We start from the raw sequence: 17,771 nt of genomic DNA on the forward strand, positions 1-17,771 counted from the left end.
AAAAATGTAAGGAAATTTACCCATTCCATCTCAGGCAAATCAATTCGTAATGTCCAACTGCGTGCTGATTCACTTTTGGCACTCTCTTCGAGTATGTCATCCAAGACATCCAAGACATCAATCCAGTGATAGAGTTCACATTTTCCAAAATTCCATGTTTCAATTCCTTTCAGAACGTAAAATAAATCCTTTCTATTACTGGTACGCAATTTATCAATTAGTGCTTGGCAGTCTGGTGGCTGCAAAGAAAAGGATTTGTAATTATTCTAACGAGAAATAGTTTTAAAGTATTTAACATGTGTAACTACCAAACAATTTATTAACACTACAGTATGACAAATAATAAATCAAATCAAAATTACAAAATTATATAATCAGTATCATCAGGTCACAGCTGCAGTTTCCAGCAGCTGATGACTATCCTCTTCCAACTTTTTCTATCCTTATACAGTTCTTTATTTTGGATCCTATCCCACAGGTGACCACTTTTGGCAACCTCCTCCTCAACTATGCTGATCCATTTCTTCTTGGCAATCCAACATGTCTTTTCCCATTTATAGTCACTTCCAGGAATGTCACATGAGCGTATAATCTTAATCTAAGCTGCCAGAGTTTTTCCAGTACACTGAGTTTTATACATGCATCCATTCTGTTTCTTTCATTCCTTCCTTTTTGTTCGTCTCAGCACAGCTCTAACGAACTTCAGTTCAGCAGCTTGGTATATTCTCTCTCTCTCTCTCTCTCTCGCTCGCTCTCTCTCGCTCTCTCTCGCTCGCTCTCTCTCTCATAGAACGCAGGTCTCCAATGACTAGGTTAATATGGGAACATAGTAGGCACTGAAGAGGATTTTGTCTTGTGTCACATCTGGCTGTCCCAAAGCAGGCTCCTTAACTGGGTAGCTATGTGCATACTGCTCTGGCATGCACTAAGTTTTTACAACTATCACACTGCCCAAATATGGAAATTTTGCATGTTCTACAAAGTCATCAATTTAGCTTTAACTTGGGCTATCCTTGTATGCTCACCTTTATGGCTACAGCCTTTGTTTCACTAATGACACCAAATGCTTGTTTTACTAATGACACCAAATGCTCAAAGTGATTGTTCCATGTCTTCAGTTTTTCTTTTACTTCATTTGTATCTCCCCAGATCATATCACATCCGTGAATACCGTTGTTTTCAATTCAGACCCATACTGTTCCTTTACCCTTATATTATGATGTTCATCACAATGATAAAAAATCAATGGAGACAAGGCACTACCCTGTTGGACTCCATGTTTGGTCTCAAACTGTTCACTCTCTCCGTTTCCTACTGTCATCTACACAGCTGTCATCTTCTGAAGAGCATCTTCACTTTCTTAATTAGTGGCTTGGATATATTTCTTCTCTCTAGGCATTAACAAGTTTTGGATCTTGGTACACTGTCAGTCTTTTCTATGTCTAGGAAGTCTAGCGTGATGCTTTTATCTTTTTGCAGATTTTTTCCGATATTGTTGTTGTTGCTATGATCAGATAACCTGTACTCCCATACTTCCTAAATCTATGCTGTTCTTCCAGGAGAGGTTAAATCATCCTTCAAAGACTGTTTTACATAATGATCTCAGAAATTATTAATCCATGCAAAATCAGTGTTATACTCTGTAATTTGGAGGTAGCTTTCTATTATCTTTGAGTAATGAAATAACCACACCTTTAGTCTTTGTTTTCTCTCCATATTGCTTTTGATACACTGCACAGCCACTGGATTCCATATGTTCCTGCTGCCTTGATCATTTCTTCATTTAATTGATCAGCTTCTCTTGATTTTCCTTTGCTCATCTTTTCAGACTGTCCTCTACTTCCAAACTAACTTAGTGGTGGTTCTTCTTTGTCACTTCCATTCTTCCCATAATACCGAGTATGCATTTTGTTTTTCATATCTCCATTCAAGAGAGTGCTGAAATAATCCCCCATTACTGTTTTGAACACCTCTCATGTTCCTGACCAGACTTTGATCTTTATCTGCAATTATTTTTATAGTATCTTTGTCTTTCCTCTTATTCTTTACTACTTTGAAGAGCAGTTTCTTTTTGCCATTGCAGTCTTCTGAGAGTTTGCCTGTAAGTTCCTCCCAGGATTTGGTTTTCCTCTGCAACTACTACTCATTTTACAATTTTTTTGTTGCCTGTATTTTAGTGTCAGTATTTTCATATGTTCTTCATTCCTGGAGGGCTTTGCTGGTACTTGACTAATTTTGGGAACACATGGGCTATTAATCCTTTGACTGCACCATATGAGACATGGATGCCATGTCTCAAGTGCTGCCTTGTTGTACGTGTGTCAACAACAGCTGCCCAACACTTCAGACATGCCCAATACTGTCCATCATATTTTGATAGTCAAAGGTTATGGCATGCATTGGGAATGTATTTATTTCAGATATTTACTCTGTTTACATTAATTTGTGGTGTCTTTCTGTTGGATAAACAAATATTTACAGCTGTAATATACTTGTGTATACTTATTATATTGGCCTTAACCAGATTATATATTGATAATTAGTTGCTTCTGCTGTGTGTCCACACACAAAGGCTATTTAATTCTTTACACTACAGCTTTGGCATAGCCACCATTTATTGGAAAGTATTAAATGTGGTAAGAGCCCATTTACATTGCTGGCAAAGTACTGCACTCTACTGCTTTTTAAACAAATGACAATTTGGTAAGAGTCATTTAGCAGCACATGAATCAACCTGATACCAAACTTGACCTGGGGCCAAGTATTAAACAATTTAGAGTCAGTAAACTTCTACAGCAGTAAACTGCTGTGGAAGTCTTCCACTACCAATGGGCAAAACAAAGTTCTCATGATACTTCACATACTGTTCACAGACAGTTTCTAAACACTTTGTTGGCCCATACTGAAAAGCAGTCAACATAAATAAAGCAGTTCTTAATCTGGAAGCTGATTTTCACACTACAGTACATTAATAGGAATAGTCCACTATGAAACTTTAGGATATTATCTTCCTTCATAAAAACCATTTAATTGAGACACTTACTGTGATTTGGTAAGAAATGTGTGCATAGCCTCTAAAGAACTTTTAAATATGATCATTTCCACATACGCTTTCAACAACTTTTTATTGTCTGTCATTGTGATCATTACTAATTTTTATTATGAAACATACATAATGGATCTTATAGCACAATTCATTGAAAGTGCAACTACAGCCCAACAAATTTTTTTTCACAGACATATGTGGAAATAGTCATGTTCACCTACATTTGTGACATGTATTTCAAAGTGAAATAAAACCATGTAACAGCCCTTGGTACTTTACGAAGGAAACCAATGCGAACTTTGTCAGAAATATGATGTTAAAGTCTAGATATTTTCCTCCCGTTTTATGAGAGTTTCATCACTCAAAATATGCTGGGTAACGATAAACCTATAGAAGGTAGCAGAGAAAGTGGCAGCTGTGGAGGTTATGTCGATTCTCCTACCTTCTATATTCCCTCCATTTGTAGCTGCCTATGAGAGGTTTTGGCCCAGTCTGGCTTGGTCCATGACTTTAATCTCATAATATTGCTACAGTGCCATTTCCAGAATTGGTGCTGTCAAGTAGCACAATAAGAATCAACAGCTACCAAATGATCAACTGTCATTAACATGATTTATGTGGTAATACGTAGCTTCATTCATTCATGCTACTGATGGCAGGGCTTTGTAACTTTGTTACTACCCACTACCCTTCGTGAATGGACAGCATGTTAGTGTATGTTTCCCAAGAGAGCAACAATTTTTATCAGATAGTTTTGCTGTTTATGTTAGTGACCTATGATGACAGTTTCAAGAAATGCAGAGCTAAACAAAGGGAATCACACAAGATGTATAAATTTCTTTGCAATCTTAAGTACAATACCAGAACAGATGAAATCTTACTGGCCCCGCCAACCGCAACAGCAAAAGCAAAAGCTTGTGGAGTTTCACATGAACTGTACAGAGAATATTTGCAGAAGTAGCATCAATGGAAACGTGGGTCAAGAAATGAAGTCATAATCACCAAGAAAGGCTATTAGTGAAAGAAGAACTGTCACCGATTTGCACTATTTCCAGGATGATGGTGTTCACCATACTGTATTATAATTTTATGATTGTGGTGAGTAACCTACAAGGCCGAAGGTAGCAGATGTTTTGAAAGACAATATTTCTTTTACAAGGAGCCCCCATTTGAGTGTAAGATTTCTGAAATCTCTAAGATTTTGATACAGAAAATGCAACAATGGGAGATGCATTCTGATGGAGATATCCAATATTGTGGCTGGTAGGGCTGTTCTTCAGAATGAAATTTCCACTCTACAGAGGAGTGTGCACCAATATGAAACTTTGCAGGAGAAATTTTGTGAAGCTTGGAAGGCAGGAGATGAGGTACTGGCAGAAGTAAAGCTATGAGGACAGATCTTGAGCAAGCTTCGGTAGTCGTGCTTCGGTAGAGGCACAGGTCCCGAGTCCCGAGTCCAGTACACAGTCCAGTACACAGTTTTAATCTGCCAGGAAGTTTCAGGGCTACTTTTCTTTGCAAAATCCACAAAATCAGAAAACAAAATCATCTTTTGCCATATTATCTACCTCTATGAGACCTGTCTCAATGAAAATCAAGTCAGAAACCACATCAGTCATGATTAGAAAGGAAATCGTAGCCTGAAAGTACTGACTGGCAAAGGAAAAGGATTACTGTCTTGTGATGCAGGGTCAGCTGAATATAGCTTTATCAAATGGGCAACACTCATATTTACATCCAGCAACTACAGCCATTATCATGATGAAATTAACAGTGACATACTTAAACACTGGTTTTTAGATTTATTGTGTGGTCTGGAAGAAGGTTGTGTGATCTTAACGTCTAATGCCCATTATCATTCAAGAAAAAAGGAGAAAGTTCCTAACTCATGTAGAAAGAAATAATAAGTTTTACAGTGGTGAGCAGAGGGAAGTATTTCAATTCCAAGCAGCTGTACTAAAGTGGAGACTTAGGAGGAAGCGAGGAACCTAAATCAGACTGGATTAATTGCATGCAGCACACTGAAAATCTGCATTAAAACTGGATTTTCAAGGAAGGCAACTGACAAAAGTTCACTGAACGCATTGCCATTGCTTCAAACAATTCAACTCAGTTAGTGAGTCTTCTGAAGAGTGCAATTAAACGACAATGACAAAGGCACATCCGACACCACAGTCAGCCCAAGAGCCATCAGTGTACACAAAGGTACCATTGCAAAGTTCCGCATGCGGGTCATGAGTCTTCTGAAGAGGGCAATTAAACAACAATAAATTTCATTCCATTATTTGTTTCTTGTTTCTTGTTCCTTGCCCTTCCCAAAGTTGTAAACACGATGTTCCCTATCTGGTCCCACTTTTGTTGTTCAGCTGCTTTGGGATACAGTATGTCAATCAAGCTTGAGTAAAATGTGCCAATGGCCAAATGGATGCCATGATGGTAAGATAATACTGAGGCAACATAAGAGGGACAGACGTACAGGTGCATAAACGAAACACACACAGTCTAGTTTTGAACAGACAAGGCACTGATACAAACGGAAGGAGGGTGGTCTAATCTACTACCCAGGAAGTACTGCTGATGACACTGAGGGCATCAACGAATGGAAGAGCAACAGGCCCAAGATGTAAGGCCGGTGGAAGAAACCAGCTGCAGCACCTGAAAATCAAACAAATGGTTTTATCAGTAGAAAAGGCAAAAGTCATTGTCAATGCTCCATGAATGAAGACAGTCGAGACCTCACTGAAGATGCGGCTCAAAGAGACAAGTTCATGATTAATTGCAATAAATTGCAAAATCATCAACTCAGAAGGAGCCGGAGATGCCCGGCAGGACACAGGCCATAATAGGGTCAATGGCAACAGCAAAGAGGACGACACTCAGGTCAAAACACTGAGGCACACAGTTTTCCTGGATAAATGTGTCTGGCAAGGCACAACCCACATGTACCTTGAAAACTCTGTCTTTTATAAGAATTCCTGAAGGAAACAGGGCATGCAGCCATGAAAGTCCCACGTGTATGGTGTACGGAGAATACCAGTCCTCCAGCAGGTGTCATAGGCTTTCTCCAAATCAAAAAACACAGCCAGTCTAATAATTCCACAAAAAATCATTCATGACATGGGCTGACAAAGTGACGAGATGGTCAACCGCAGAACAGCGCACTCAAACACCACATTGTGCAGTGGTTACTAAATTGCGAGCAGAAGGTCATGAATCGTACATTCCATCACCTTGCAAACACAGCTGGTGAGAGAAATGGGGCAAGAACTAGAAGGAAGGTGTTTGTCCTTGCCAGGTTTAGGTATGCGTATGACAGTGGCTTCACACCAGCATCAGGGAAACGTGCCCTCTGCCCAGATGGGATTGTACGTATGACGGAGAAAGAGCTTGCCTGCAAGAGAAAGGTTCTGCAACATCTGAATGTGAACATTGTCCAGTCCTGGGGCAGAGGATAGGGATGAAGTGAGATCATGATCTAGATCCCTCATAATAAAAGCGGCATTGTAGCACTCAGGATTCTGAGAGGAAAAGGGTATTGCCTGAGTCTCAACCACTCATTTTCAAAGGAAGAAGGTAGGGCGATAGTGGGTGGAGCCCAAAATCTCTGCAAAACAGCAGCCCAAGGTGTTGGAGATAGCAATTGGGCCCACTATGACATCATCTGCTATTGTCAAGACGGAAATTGGGGAATGGACCTGGGTCACAGACAGCCGCAGCCGTCTGAGGTTGTCCCAGATGATGGAAGACAGTGTGGAACTTTAAAAGAACTAGTAAAGGAAATCCAGCTACCTTTTCTGCTATCCCGAAGAAAGGGACAACACTGTGCATGCAACTGTTTGTAGCAAATGGCACTGCCCATCGAAGGACACTGGTTAAAAGTGCAGAGAGCACCTCTCCACACACAAATTGCATCACGCCACACCTCAGTCCACCAAGGGACTTGGACACAGCATGGCAAAGAGGAAGTGCGAGGATGGGATGTCCCATGGAGGTAAGGATAATGTTTGCAAAATATTCTACCTGGTCATCGTAAGTAGGGAAATGTTCGTCGAAGGTCATCAGGGAAGAGTAAAGCCTCCAGTCGACCTTAGAAAGCTGCCATTTGCACGTGCACATAGGTGGGATAGGTATCAGCAACTGGATAGTTCACGGGAAATGGCATCTCTAGTAATGTCAGAAACAACAGATGACTTGAGATGATAAGTAAGCTGGCAGTGCAGAAGAAGAGATCCAAATGAGAATAGCTGTGAGTGGGGTATGGAAAGAATGTTGGTGCTCCTATGTTAAGGCAGATGAGGTTAAGGTGATTGAGAAGGTTAGCCATAAGGGCACCTCTCCGACACGTTCTGTGTGAGCCCCAAAGGGGATGGTGCACATTAAAGTTGCCAAGCAGCGGAAAGGGGTGAGGTAGTTGCCCAGTAAGCTGGAGGAAGTCTGCCCTGGTGACACTGAACGATGGAGGAATGTAAATGGTACAAAGAGAAAAGGTCAAATAGGGAAGGGAAATACAGACTGCAACAGCTGGAAGCTGGCTAGCCAGGAAGATGGGTTAACTATGAACATCCCCCCAGATGAGCAGCATGACTCCACCACGAGATGGGACGACATCCTCTGGGGGAGCAAAAGTGGACTTGGAAGAAATGCGACAGCTCAAAGCGGTTGTAAGGACACAGTTTTGTTTCCTGAAGGCAGAAAATAAGTGAACATTGTGATTCTAAGAGCAGCCATAAATCCTCTATGAGGTATCGAAGGCCATGAATGTTCCATTGGAGGAGAATCATAACAAGGAAAGGGGAGGAGGGAAAAAATGAAGGGATGTCACCTCAGTGGCTGCCGAGTGCCAGCCTTTGAAGACTCACTGCTACTGAGTACAACGGCTGGAGGATCCTGCTCCAGGAGATCTACAGAGGCATCAGCATTCTCCCTCTATCAATATGCAGAGTCCAGGTCAGAAAAATGGTTGGTGCCACGCACCGGCGGCACGGACGTCAACTGGGCGAGGTTATCACATGGCAACATCAACTAAGAGGATCTCCGAGTTGGTGAAGGAGAAGACCATTTGCCTCTGACTTCTTGGAGCCTTTCTGGTTGGCAGAGGAAGACTCAGATGTTTGTTGCCCGGAGGGACATAGAAAGTCTTTGTGGGAGTGTTCCTTCTGTCCTTTCCAGCTCTCCGGTTGTGTAGCAGTTGACTTCACCCCATGAGGTGAAAGTTTGGTGGCTTGTTGCACAGCTGGAGGCGGCGGCACAGTTGTGCAGTGCTGAATCTGCCATTGCAAGTCTGTGTGGACATGTCCTTTGTAGGGTGAGATGTAGCAAGAACAGTACTGTAAGTGCCAGATGGTAGAACACAGGGCTTCCGACTAACAAATAACTTGTGAGCAACCAGGTAAGGCACTTTTTCCTTCATCCACATCTCCTGGAAAGCTGACTCATTGAGATACATGGGACAATTTGTAACCTGTGGTAGGGATGCTCACGAGGGCAATTGCCTGCTGCTTTTCCCCCGCTGTATCCACTGCAAAGGCAACGATGCCACCTCCTCTCGAGGTTGTCCCATGTATCTCAATGAGTCAGCTTTCCAGGAGATGTGGATGAAGGAAAAAGTGCCTTACCTGGTTGCTCACAAGTTATTTGTTAGTCGGAAGCCCTGTGTTCTACCATCTGGCACTTACAGTACTGTTCTTGCTACATCTCACCCTACAAAGGACATGTCCACACAGACTTGCAATGGCAGATTCAGCACTGCACAACTGTGCCGCCGCCTCCAGCTGTGCAACAAGCCACCAAACTTTCACCTCATGGGGTGAAGTCAACTGCTACACAACCGGAGAGCTGGAAAGGACAGAAGGAACACTCCCACAAAGACTTTCTATGTCCCTCCGGGCAACAAACATCTGAGTCTTCCTCTGCCAACCAGAAAGGCTCCAAGAAGTCAGAGGCAAATGGTCTTCTCCTTCACCAACTCGGAGATCCTCTTAGTTGATGTTGCCATGTGATAACCTCGCCCAGTTGACGTCCGTGCCGCCGGTGCGTGGCACCAACCATTTTTCTGACCTGGACTCTGCATATTGATAGAGGGAGAATGCTGATGCCTCTGTAGATCTCCTGGAGCAGGATCCTCCAGCCGTTGTACTCAGTAGCAGTGAGTCTTCAAAGGCTGGCACTCGGCAGCCACTGAGGTGACATCCCTTCATTTTTTCCCTCCTCCCCTTTCCTTGTTATGATTCTCCTCCAATGGAACATTCATGGCCTTCGATACCTCATAGAGGATTTATGGCTGCTCTTAGAATCACAATGTTCACTTATTTTCTGCCTTCAGGAAACAAAACTGTGTCCTTACAACCGCTTTGAGCTGTCGCATTTCTTCCAAGTCCACTTTTGCTCCCCCAGAGGATGTCGTCCCATCTCGTGGTGGAGTCATGCTGCTCATCTGGGGGGATGTTCATAGTTAACCCATCTTCCTGGCTAGCCAGCTTCCAGCTGTTGCAGTCTGTATTTCCCTTCCCTATTTGACCTTTTCTCTTTGTACCATTTACATTCCTCCATCGTTCAGTGTCACCAGGGCAGACTTCCTCCAGCTTACTGGGCAACTACCTCACCCCTTTCCGCTGCTTGGCAACTTTAATGTGCACCATCCCCTTTGGGGCTCACACAGAACGTGTCGGAGAGGTGCCCTTATGGCTAACCTTCTCAATCACCTTAACCTCATCTGCCTTAACATAGGAGCACCAACATTCTTTCCATACCCCACTCACAGCTATTCTCATTTGGATCTCTTCTTCTGCACTGCCAGCTTACTTATCATCTCAAGTCATCTGTTGTTTCTGACATTACTAGAGATGCCATTTCCCGTGAGCTATCCAGTTGCTGATAACTATCCCACCTATGTGCACGTGCAAATGGCAGCTTTCTAAGGTCGACTGGAGGCTTTACTCTTCCCTGATGACCTTCGACGAACATTTCCCTACTTACGATGACCAGGTAGAATATTTTGCAAACATTATCCTTACCTCCATGGGACATCCCATCCTCGCACTTCCTCTTTGCCATGCTGTGTCCAAGTCCCTTGGTGGACTGAGGTGTGGCGTGATGCAATTTGTGTGTGGAGAGGTGCTCTCTGCACTTTTAACCAGTGTCCTTCGATGGGCAGTGCCATTTGCTACAAACAGTTGCATGCACAGTGTTGTCCCTTTCTTCGGGATAGCAGAAAAGGTAGCTGGATTTCCTTTACTAGTTCTTTTAAAGTTCCACACTGTCTTCCATCATCTGGGACAACCTCAGACGGCTGCGGCTGTCTGTGACCCAGGTCCATTCCCCAATTTCCGTCTTGACAATAGCAGATGATGTCATAGTGGGCCCAATTGCTATCTCCAACACCTTGGGCTGCTGTTTTGCAGAGATTTTGAGCTCCACCCACTATCGCCCTACCTTCTTCCTTTGAAAATGAGTGGTTGAGACTCAGGCAATACCCTTTTCCTCTCAGAATCCTGAGTGCTACAATGCCGCTTTTATTATGAGGGATCTAGATCATGATCTCACTTCATCCCTATCCTCTGCCCCAGGACTGGACAATGTTCACATTCAGATGTTGCAGAACCTTTCTCTTGCAGGCAAGCTCTTTCTCCGTCATACGTACAATCCCATCTGGGCAGAGGGCACGTTTCCCTGATGCTGGTGTGAAGCCACTGTCATACGCATACCTAAACCTGGCAAGGACAAACACCTTCCTTCTAGTTCTTGCCCCATTTCTCTCACCAGCTGTGTTTGCAAGGTGATGGAATGTACGATTCATGACCTTCTGCTCGCAATTTAGTAACCACTGCACAATGTGGTGTTTGAGTGCGCTGTTCTGCGGTTGACCATCTCGTCACTTTGTCAGCCCATGTCATAACCACAGGTTACAAATTTTGCCAGGTGTCGACAGGAGTTTTAACGATGACACTGGTACCAGCACATCGTATTTGAAATGTGCTGGTGGACAATGATAACTTCAGAGCCTGCTTTGATCTTCAATGGAAGCACCAGTCTATCAAAAGTGAGAAAAAGAATGTGTGTGGGCACTACAGATGCATCTACCTTTTTCATCACCCAATGGACCACAATGACAGCCCGAACAGCGAAGTGCATTTGGATTTCTTTCATTCAGACCACTGAGCAGCCTACTGTAAATAACACCACTGAAAGAATACAGCATTCGATGGACCTCAACACGAACAGGATAGCCAGGAAGGAGCAAATCTGCAAGCAGTAGTTGTGCTTGAGAATCAGAAGTACTCTCTAGAAGCAAAGTGCCATTCCGTATATGAGAGCAGGATTTCACAGGGCCAGCAATTGCATCAACACCTTTCTGAATAATAACGCATTTACCATAGCAAAGGATTGAACATTTTCAGTATGTGGAAACACAAGGAACTGTTGTCCAGCTGGGAGGATCTTTGAATCGTTAGCCTCATTCTGTTTACTTTGTATAGACATTGAGGGTGAAGATGATTGGCCCATTGTGAGAAAATCCCCATGATTGCCAGAGTCTCCAATGGTGTGCTTCTTCCAACTGGGGTCCCCTTCCAGAAGGGGATGTGCCCATCTTAAATGATTGTTCACACCTCAGGTCACACCTCCCGATTACATGGCAAAGGGATGAATCGGCAGTTTGGGAAGGTAGCAGCTCATGCAATCACCCCTCCCTGCACCTGGCCTGTACCAGGGAGTATGTGCGAACCCTACCTGTCAACCCAGGGCTGAGAACTACGCGTTACCCAGTCACCTGTTTTGTGTCAGATGTGGGCTTGCTTTCAGAAGCACACAGGGAAGAAGAAGAAGAAGAAGAAGAAAGAGTAACCTCAAACAATGAAGAGGAAGGAGGATAGGAGAATGGGAATGAAGAAAGAAAAAAAGCAACGAAAAACCAGTGGAGAGAGTGTCTTAATATCATCTACAGAATATGCAGGAGACATTTCCGAAACATCCTTGACATGTTCCCTAAAGGAGGGGGAAAAAGAATAACAAGAGGATAGACATGCAATACGGAAGAGAAATGATGCTGCAACAGCTGGGATGTCATGGCATCCAAGCATGGACCCTTCAAAGAGCAGCGAGCCCCCTGGGAGGTTATGTGCCTGTAATTTACCTGCTACAGCACACAAAAATAAATTAATATGGAGAGGTTGACATTTCTGTACATTATTTTCTCAACATTTTCTGGTTGGTTGGTTAGTTTAAAGGCAGGTGAAGGGACCAAACTACAAGGTCATCAGTCCCTTGTTCCTAATGGATCAATGCCTCAAGTGTGAGAATAAAACAGACGAAACATGTAACACAAAACAGATAAAAAGGAAAAGCCACAAGAATGAAGGGAAGGCAACGAACACTAACAGAAACAAAAGAGGACAAGAAAATAATAGAGGCACTAGAAACAGAAGAGAGTAAAATATGAAAGCAGATTACAGTAGCTGGCCAACCACGAGAATAAAAAGGGAAAGCCAGCCACTCTGCAACACATTAAAACCCCCATTCTAAAAGCGCTAGGGTGGAGGACACAGAGGGACAAAGAACATGTGCTAAAACCTACATAGAAATATAAAACCCACTCTCATGGATAAAACGTAAAACTAAAGCTGACGTGGAGGCATTGTCGCCCAACACTGAAGGCAGGGTGCTGGGAAAGTTAAGAGTCTGCCGCAGAGTGGCTAAAAGTGGGCAGTCCAACATTTTCTGGGCATATTTTTTCACAGCCATAACAAATTGTTTAAATAACTGTCCACTTCTGACTATAAAATCTTCATTGCAATGTGCTGTATGCTGATTTCTGGCATATTTTCAAATCAGCACCTTGTAACGCAGTGAGCATACATGTGCAGACAGCACTGCCTGAGGGCAAAGTTGAACAGGTTTGGCTCCACGTGTGCACATCAAAAGCTTCCCCACTTGTGGTAGCTACACTGTATGGTGGAAACATGAATGGAGAAAGCATGCAGGAAAGGTGGAGAGAGTGCCTCCTACAGTTACCCCTCCGACTGCCACTTTCACTGCTCATATATTATAGTCCTGTCATGGTTAAATTTGCATGTTAATTTATTGTTATGAAAACCAGTTATAGAACCTCCTTTGAACTGGGGGATCCTGTTTGCTGTACAAACGATAACATAGAATCTTTGTAAACTTACCACCTCCGATGAACTTTTTTTCAGTCTGCCTTTATCAATCTTCATCTTGGCTTTTTTTTTTTATTTTTACAGTTGCAGATATTTAAAATCTGAAAATAAAGAAAGAGAAAAGTTTAAAGCAAATCATATAACACATTGCACAGTTCAAACAAAACTAACTTCTTATTTTAAAAGAAAATCTTTGTAACTAAGCATTTTGCATGGTTTGTATTTTGATAAAAACTGTAATTTTTTACAGTTGTTGGTTTTGTGTGTGTGTGTGTGTGTGTGTGTGTGTGTGTGTGTGTGTGTGTGAGCTGAAGTGGGGCAAGAGGGGGAGAGACACATGTGCACATCCTCACACACCATTAAAAGCACTCCGCAGGACAACTTAATATGCACTTAAAGCAATATACATGCAGACCCAAAATAACAGCAGAGAATTCAAATAGGGCTTGCCAACAGCAACTCAAGTTCAGGCACACTTGCAGAGATTTCACTAGAGCTGAATGTGAATATGTCCCAATGTTACTGTGAAATAGAAATACCGGAGAAGTCCAACAGCACCCCCCCCCCCCCCGAAAAAATAAAAAATACATCACTCACAAGAAATGTATGGATGATTCCATTGAAAGGGCATAGGTGATATCTTTCAGCAATAATTTTGGATGATGTGTGTTGCAGATCACATCACTGACAAGGAACCACAGAGGATATAAGCCACGAACCACAAGAAGAAATGAATTACTTCATGTCAGTGTGATGGAAACAGTACCAGTATTTCTTTGTGGTACAGGGAAGACTTACGGAGTGATTAATTATAATAACTACTTTATTAATTTCTCTATGCTGCAGATCACAATTAGAAAAACTTTTTAAATAATGTAAGTGTTACATTCTATGCTTAATATATATTTATACAATCCACAAACAAAATTTCAGCCTTTCATCATTCTGAAGTGAAACATAGTGGAAATTTCATGCTGATGACGTTTATAAATGTCTGATGTTTTTACATTCCAATATGCTGACGCACAAAAACTTTGCTGTGTCACACTAGAAAATAGTTTTAAGGCTGAAATTGTGTTTATATACATATGATTTTAACAGTGAACACACATGATTTTAACAGTGAACAACAATAATGGAATTGTTTAAAAAGTACATAATTTGGCAATCTGATGGGCACATGAGAGTTATTGTCACTCTTAAACTGATAGGAAGTGGTGCAGGTCAGACTATTTACCAAGGTTTGAGTTTAGACCATTATTTCTAGTCACAGGCCAACTAAAGAGTGGTACTTACGAAAACAAGTTAGATAATACAATGTGTCCCACACAGTGGCATCAGCTAGGAATAAGATCTTTCCTGTATAAAGAATATACTGATGCTACTGCTCATAAAACATGAACTATTTCAATGTGGTTCAAAGAAACCTGGTGGATTTGCTGGACTGGCGTGCTTAGAGTCATAACTTGAATTCCATGTAATCATCTTACAATAAACTACTGAGTCAACTGAGTGTCTGTTCAGTTTGTCAAAAACTTTACAACTACACACCATGCTTCTAAAAGAGTATAAAGCCTATCTTACAGTGTAGCAGAACTATATGGTGTGTCTTCTCTGAAGACTGGTGACTACAAAACGAAAAGATTCTACACCCATTCCACTGCACAGCTGGTATCTGCAGAATTAATAGCAGTAAGTGTCTGGATGCTACACAATGTATTAAGTTAATCTTCATCTTCAATCATTTAGTTAGTCCCTTATTAATTTGTTACCGTCTTCTCAGCTGTGAGATGGTTATATATTTAATACTACTAGCATATCAACCCAAATTTGTTCTAATATAGCCTGGCAAAAATGCCGGGTCTAGGAAAGCTTTGAAAGGTAGGAAGTAGGGAGGTAGATTTTAATTTATTAACCAGTCTGTGTTGTCACAAATAAAATGGGGGAGATGGGGGAGGGGTGGGGGAAAATTAGGGCTAATGACCTGTCAATGACTACATGATTAGAGACTGAGCCCAAGATCAGATATAGTATGGATAGAGCATCAAATTAGCTGCAGTCCTAAGATCAATCATTCCAGCATCTACTGTAAGTGATTCAGGCAAACCACATCAAATCTATACCTGTATGACTGGACAGGAATGTGACCTCTGCTTCTCTAACCCCTATGCTGCATTCTGTGAGGCTTTGTTCACTAAGGTCAATCAAGATGGAGTATAAGCTAATACTGGACAAAGATGGGAAAGGAAACTGGCTGTGACATTTTACAGAACCATTCTGGCATTCATCTCAAGTAGCTACTGAAACCACAAAAATCTGAATCCGGATAGGTGGATGAGGTAATGACCCTCACTACACCCAAATTATAGTTCAGTGTCCTAATCACTGAGGCCACACCTCTCTGTGACATCAAAAAAGAAATTTCATAATGCCATTCCACACCCCTTGATGCAACTATTAATCATCTGACAAGGAATGACTCTCTCTCTCTCTCTCTCTCTCTCTCTCTCTCTCTCTCTCTCACACACACACACACACACACACACACACACACACACACACACACACACAGTATCAGTGAGTATGCCGTCTATGTGTAGAATGGGGAAGGCTCATGATCTATATGAGTTTGACTGAGAGCAGATTGTAATGGCCCAGAGGCTCAGCATGAGCATTTTGGAAATTGCACGACTTGTCGGGTGTTAGAGGAGTGCTGTGGTGAATGTCTTCAACACATGGCAAAACCAAGATGAAAACATTTTCAGACGTCATGGGGATCGGCAGCGATCCCAAATTACAGATGTCCACTGTCGCAGGATGGGCAGACGGTGACACAGGACAGGTGGCCAACTGTTTGTTTGTGTGTTTGTTCTGTTTTACGGCACAAAAAACAACTGAGGTCATATGCGCCCAAGTCTAACCTATAGAACATGAACACAGAGACAAGGTAAACGACTATAAGTCAGTACCAATGGAAAGAATAGGAGACATCTAAAACAAGGCATTGGGAAAAGACTAAAAAACACCATACAAAAATGGAGATCCAAAACTAGAAATTAAATGGTCTTCACCATATTGCTTCAGTGGATAAAAAGTAAAACCCAGACAACAGCCCACACATCATTTGCTAAAACAGCTGATAAATCAGATGACAAACCCAATATGAAATGTAAATTGGTAAAAAAAGGGCATTCCAGCACGTAGTGGCGGACAGTTAAAATTTGGGCGCAATGCGTAAAAAGTGGTGGGGCAGCGCCACTGAGCAAATGATGTTGGCTAAAACAGGCAGTGCCCAATATGCAGCCGAGTTAAAATAATCTCCTCTCTGTGGGAGGGCTGAGAGGAGGTCGTCCAAGGCACCGGGAGAGGTTTAATATGCCAAAGCTTATTCCCGTGAAGCGAGGACCATTGGCGATGCCAAAGGGACACCACCTCCTGACAGACGGCAATGCAGTGATTATCAGAGAGAATAGAGGTACTCGCAGCTGAGGTAAGAGGACTGCAGCCTTGGCAGCAGTGTCAGCAACCTTATTTCCTGGCAGACCGACATGACCAGGGACCCACAGAAACATGACATTAGCTCCACCAAAAGTGAGCAAATGACAGTTTTCCCTCAACCCACTGCACTAAGGCATGAGCAGAGTACAGAGACTTTGGAGGGTCCTGAGTGAGTCTGGGCAGAGGACACAATTGTGAAGGCTCTGTCGCCGTATGTACTCTGCGGCCTGGTACAAGGTGAAAAGCTCAGCCTTAAATACTGAGGAGTGGGCTGGAAGCCAATATCAAAAGACACGGGTGCCAATGACGAATGCACACCTGACCCCATGGTCAGTCCGAGAGCCATCAGTGTATACGAAGGTACTATCACTAAATTCCATGCAAAGGTTGTGAAACTGAAAGCAATAGACCGAGGCTGGAGTTGTGTCCTTCGGAAGTGAATGAAGGCCAAGGTTAACATGGGCCGCTTCATAAAGTCAAGGTGGTGAAGGGTTCACACCCACCGCGAAAGTTGCAAGCAGAATGAAGTTAAGCTGCCGTAGCAAGCGGCGAATGTGGACTCCATAAGGTAACAGAAGAGGGATTAGCCCCATACTGACGATCGAAGGAATCACCAAAGGAGGAGGCGCAGGAGAGGTGGCCATGCGTGTCAGACAAACGGCATGCATACCTGCTGAGGAGAAAGTCAAGCAGTAGGACAATGATAGTTCAGCAGCTTCAGCATACAAATTCTCAACCGGGCTGGTGTAAAAGTTGCCCACGGCCAAATAGATGCCATGATGATGGACAACTTAAAAGGGATGGGCTTGCAGATGCATAAACGAAGCACCCATAGTCTAGTTTCAAACAGACTAGGAACCAGTACAAACGGAGGAGGGTGGTTCGATTGGCACCCCAAGAAGTACCATTGAGGACATGTAGGACATTGAGGGACTGCGTACAGTGGGCTGCCAGGTAAGAGACATGGGAGGACCAAGAGTGTTTCCTATTAAGCATGAGCCCCAGGAATTTTGTAGCATCAACGAATGGAAGGGCAACAAGCCCAAGATGTAGAGATGGTGGGAGAAACCATT

The 17,771-nt window shown here is 42.8% G+C and overlaps 1 protein-coding gene across 1 annotated transcript in view; it reads right to left on the reverse strand.

Moving 5' to 3' along the window:
* LOC126248719 (E3 ubiquitin-protein ligase HUWE1-like) overlaps positions 1–17,771 on the reverse strand; it is a 454,581-nt gene that overhangs the window by 353,969 nt on the left and 82,841 nt on the right. The window contains exons 2-3 of the mRNA XM_049950025.1: positions 13,213–13,301; positions 21–239 (exon numbers count right to left, since the gene is read on the reverse strand). Of these exons, the coding sequence (XP_049805982.1) occupies positions 21–239; positions 13,213–13,257 (264 nt within the window). The 5' untranslated portion in view covers positions 13,258–13,301. The remainder of the gene's footprint in view (positions 1–20; positions 240–13,212; positions 13,302–17,771) is intronic.

Source organism: Schistocerca nitens, chromosome 3, assembly GCF_023898315.1.
Source record: "Schistocerca nitens isolate TAMUIC-IGC-003100 chromosome 3, iqSchNite1.1, whole genome shotgun sequence".
NCBI lineage: Eukaryota > Metazoa > Arthropoda > Insecta > Orthoptera > Acrididae > Schistocerca > Schistocerca nitens.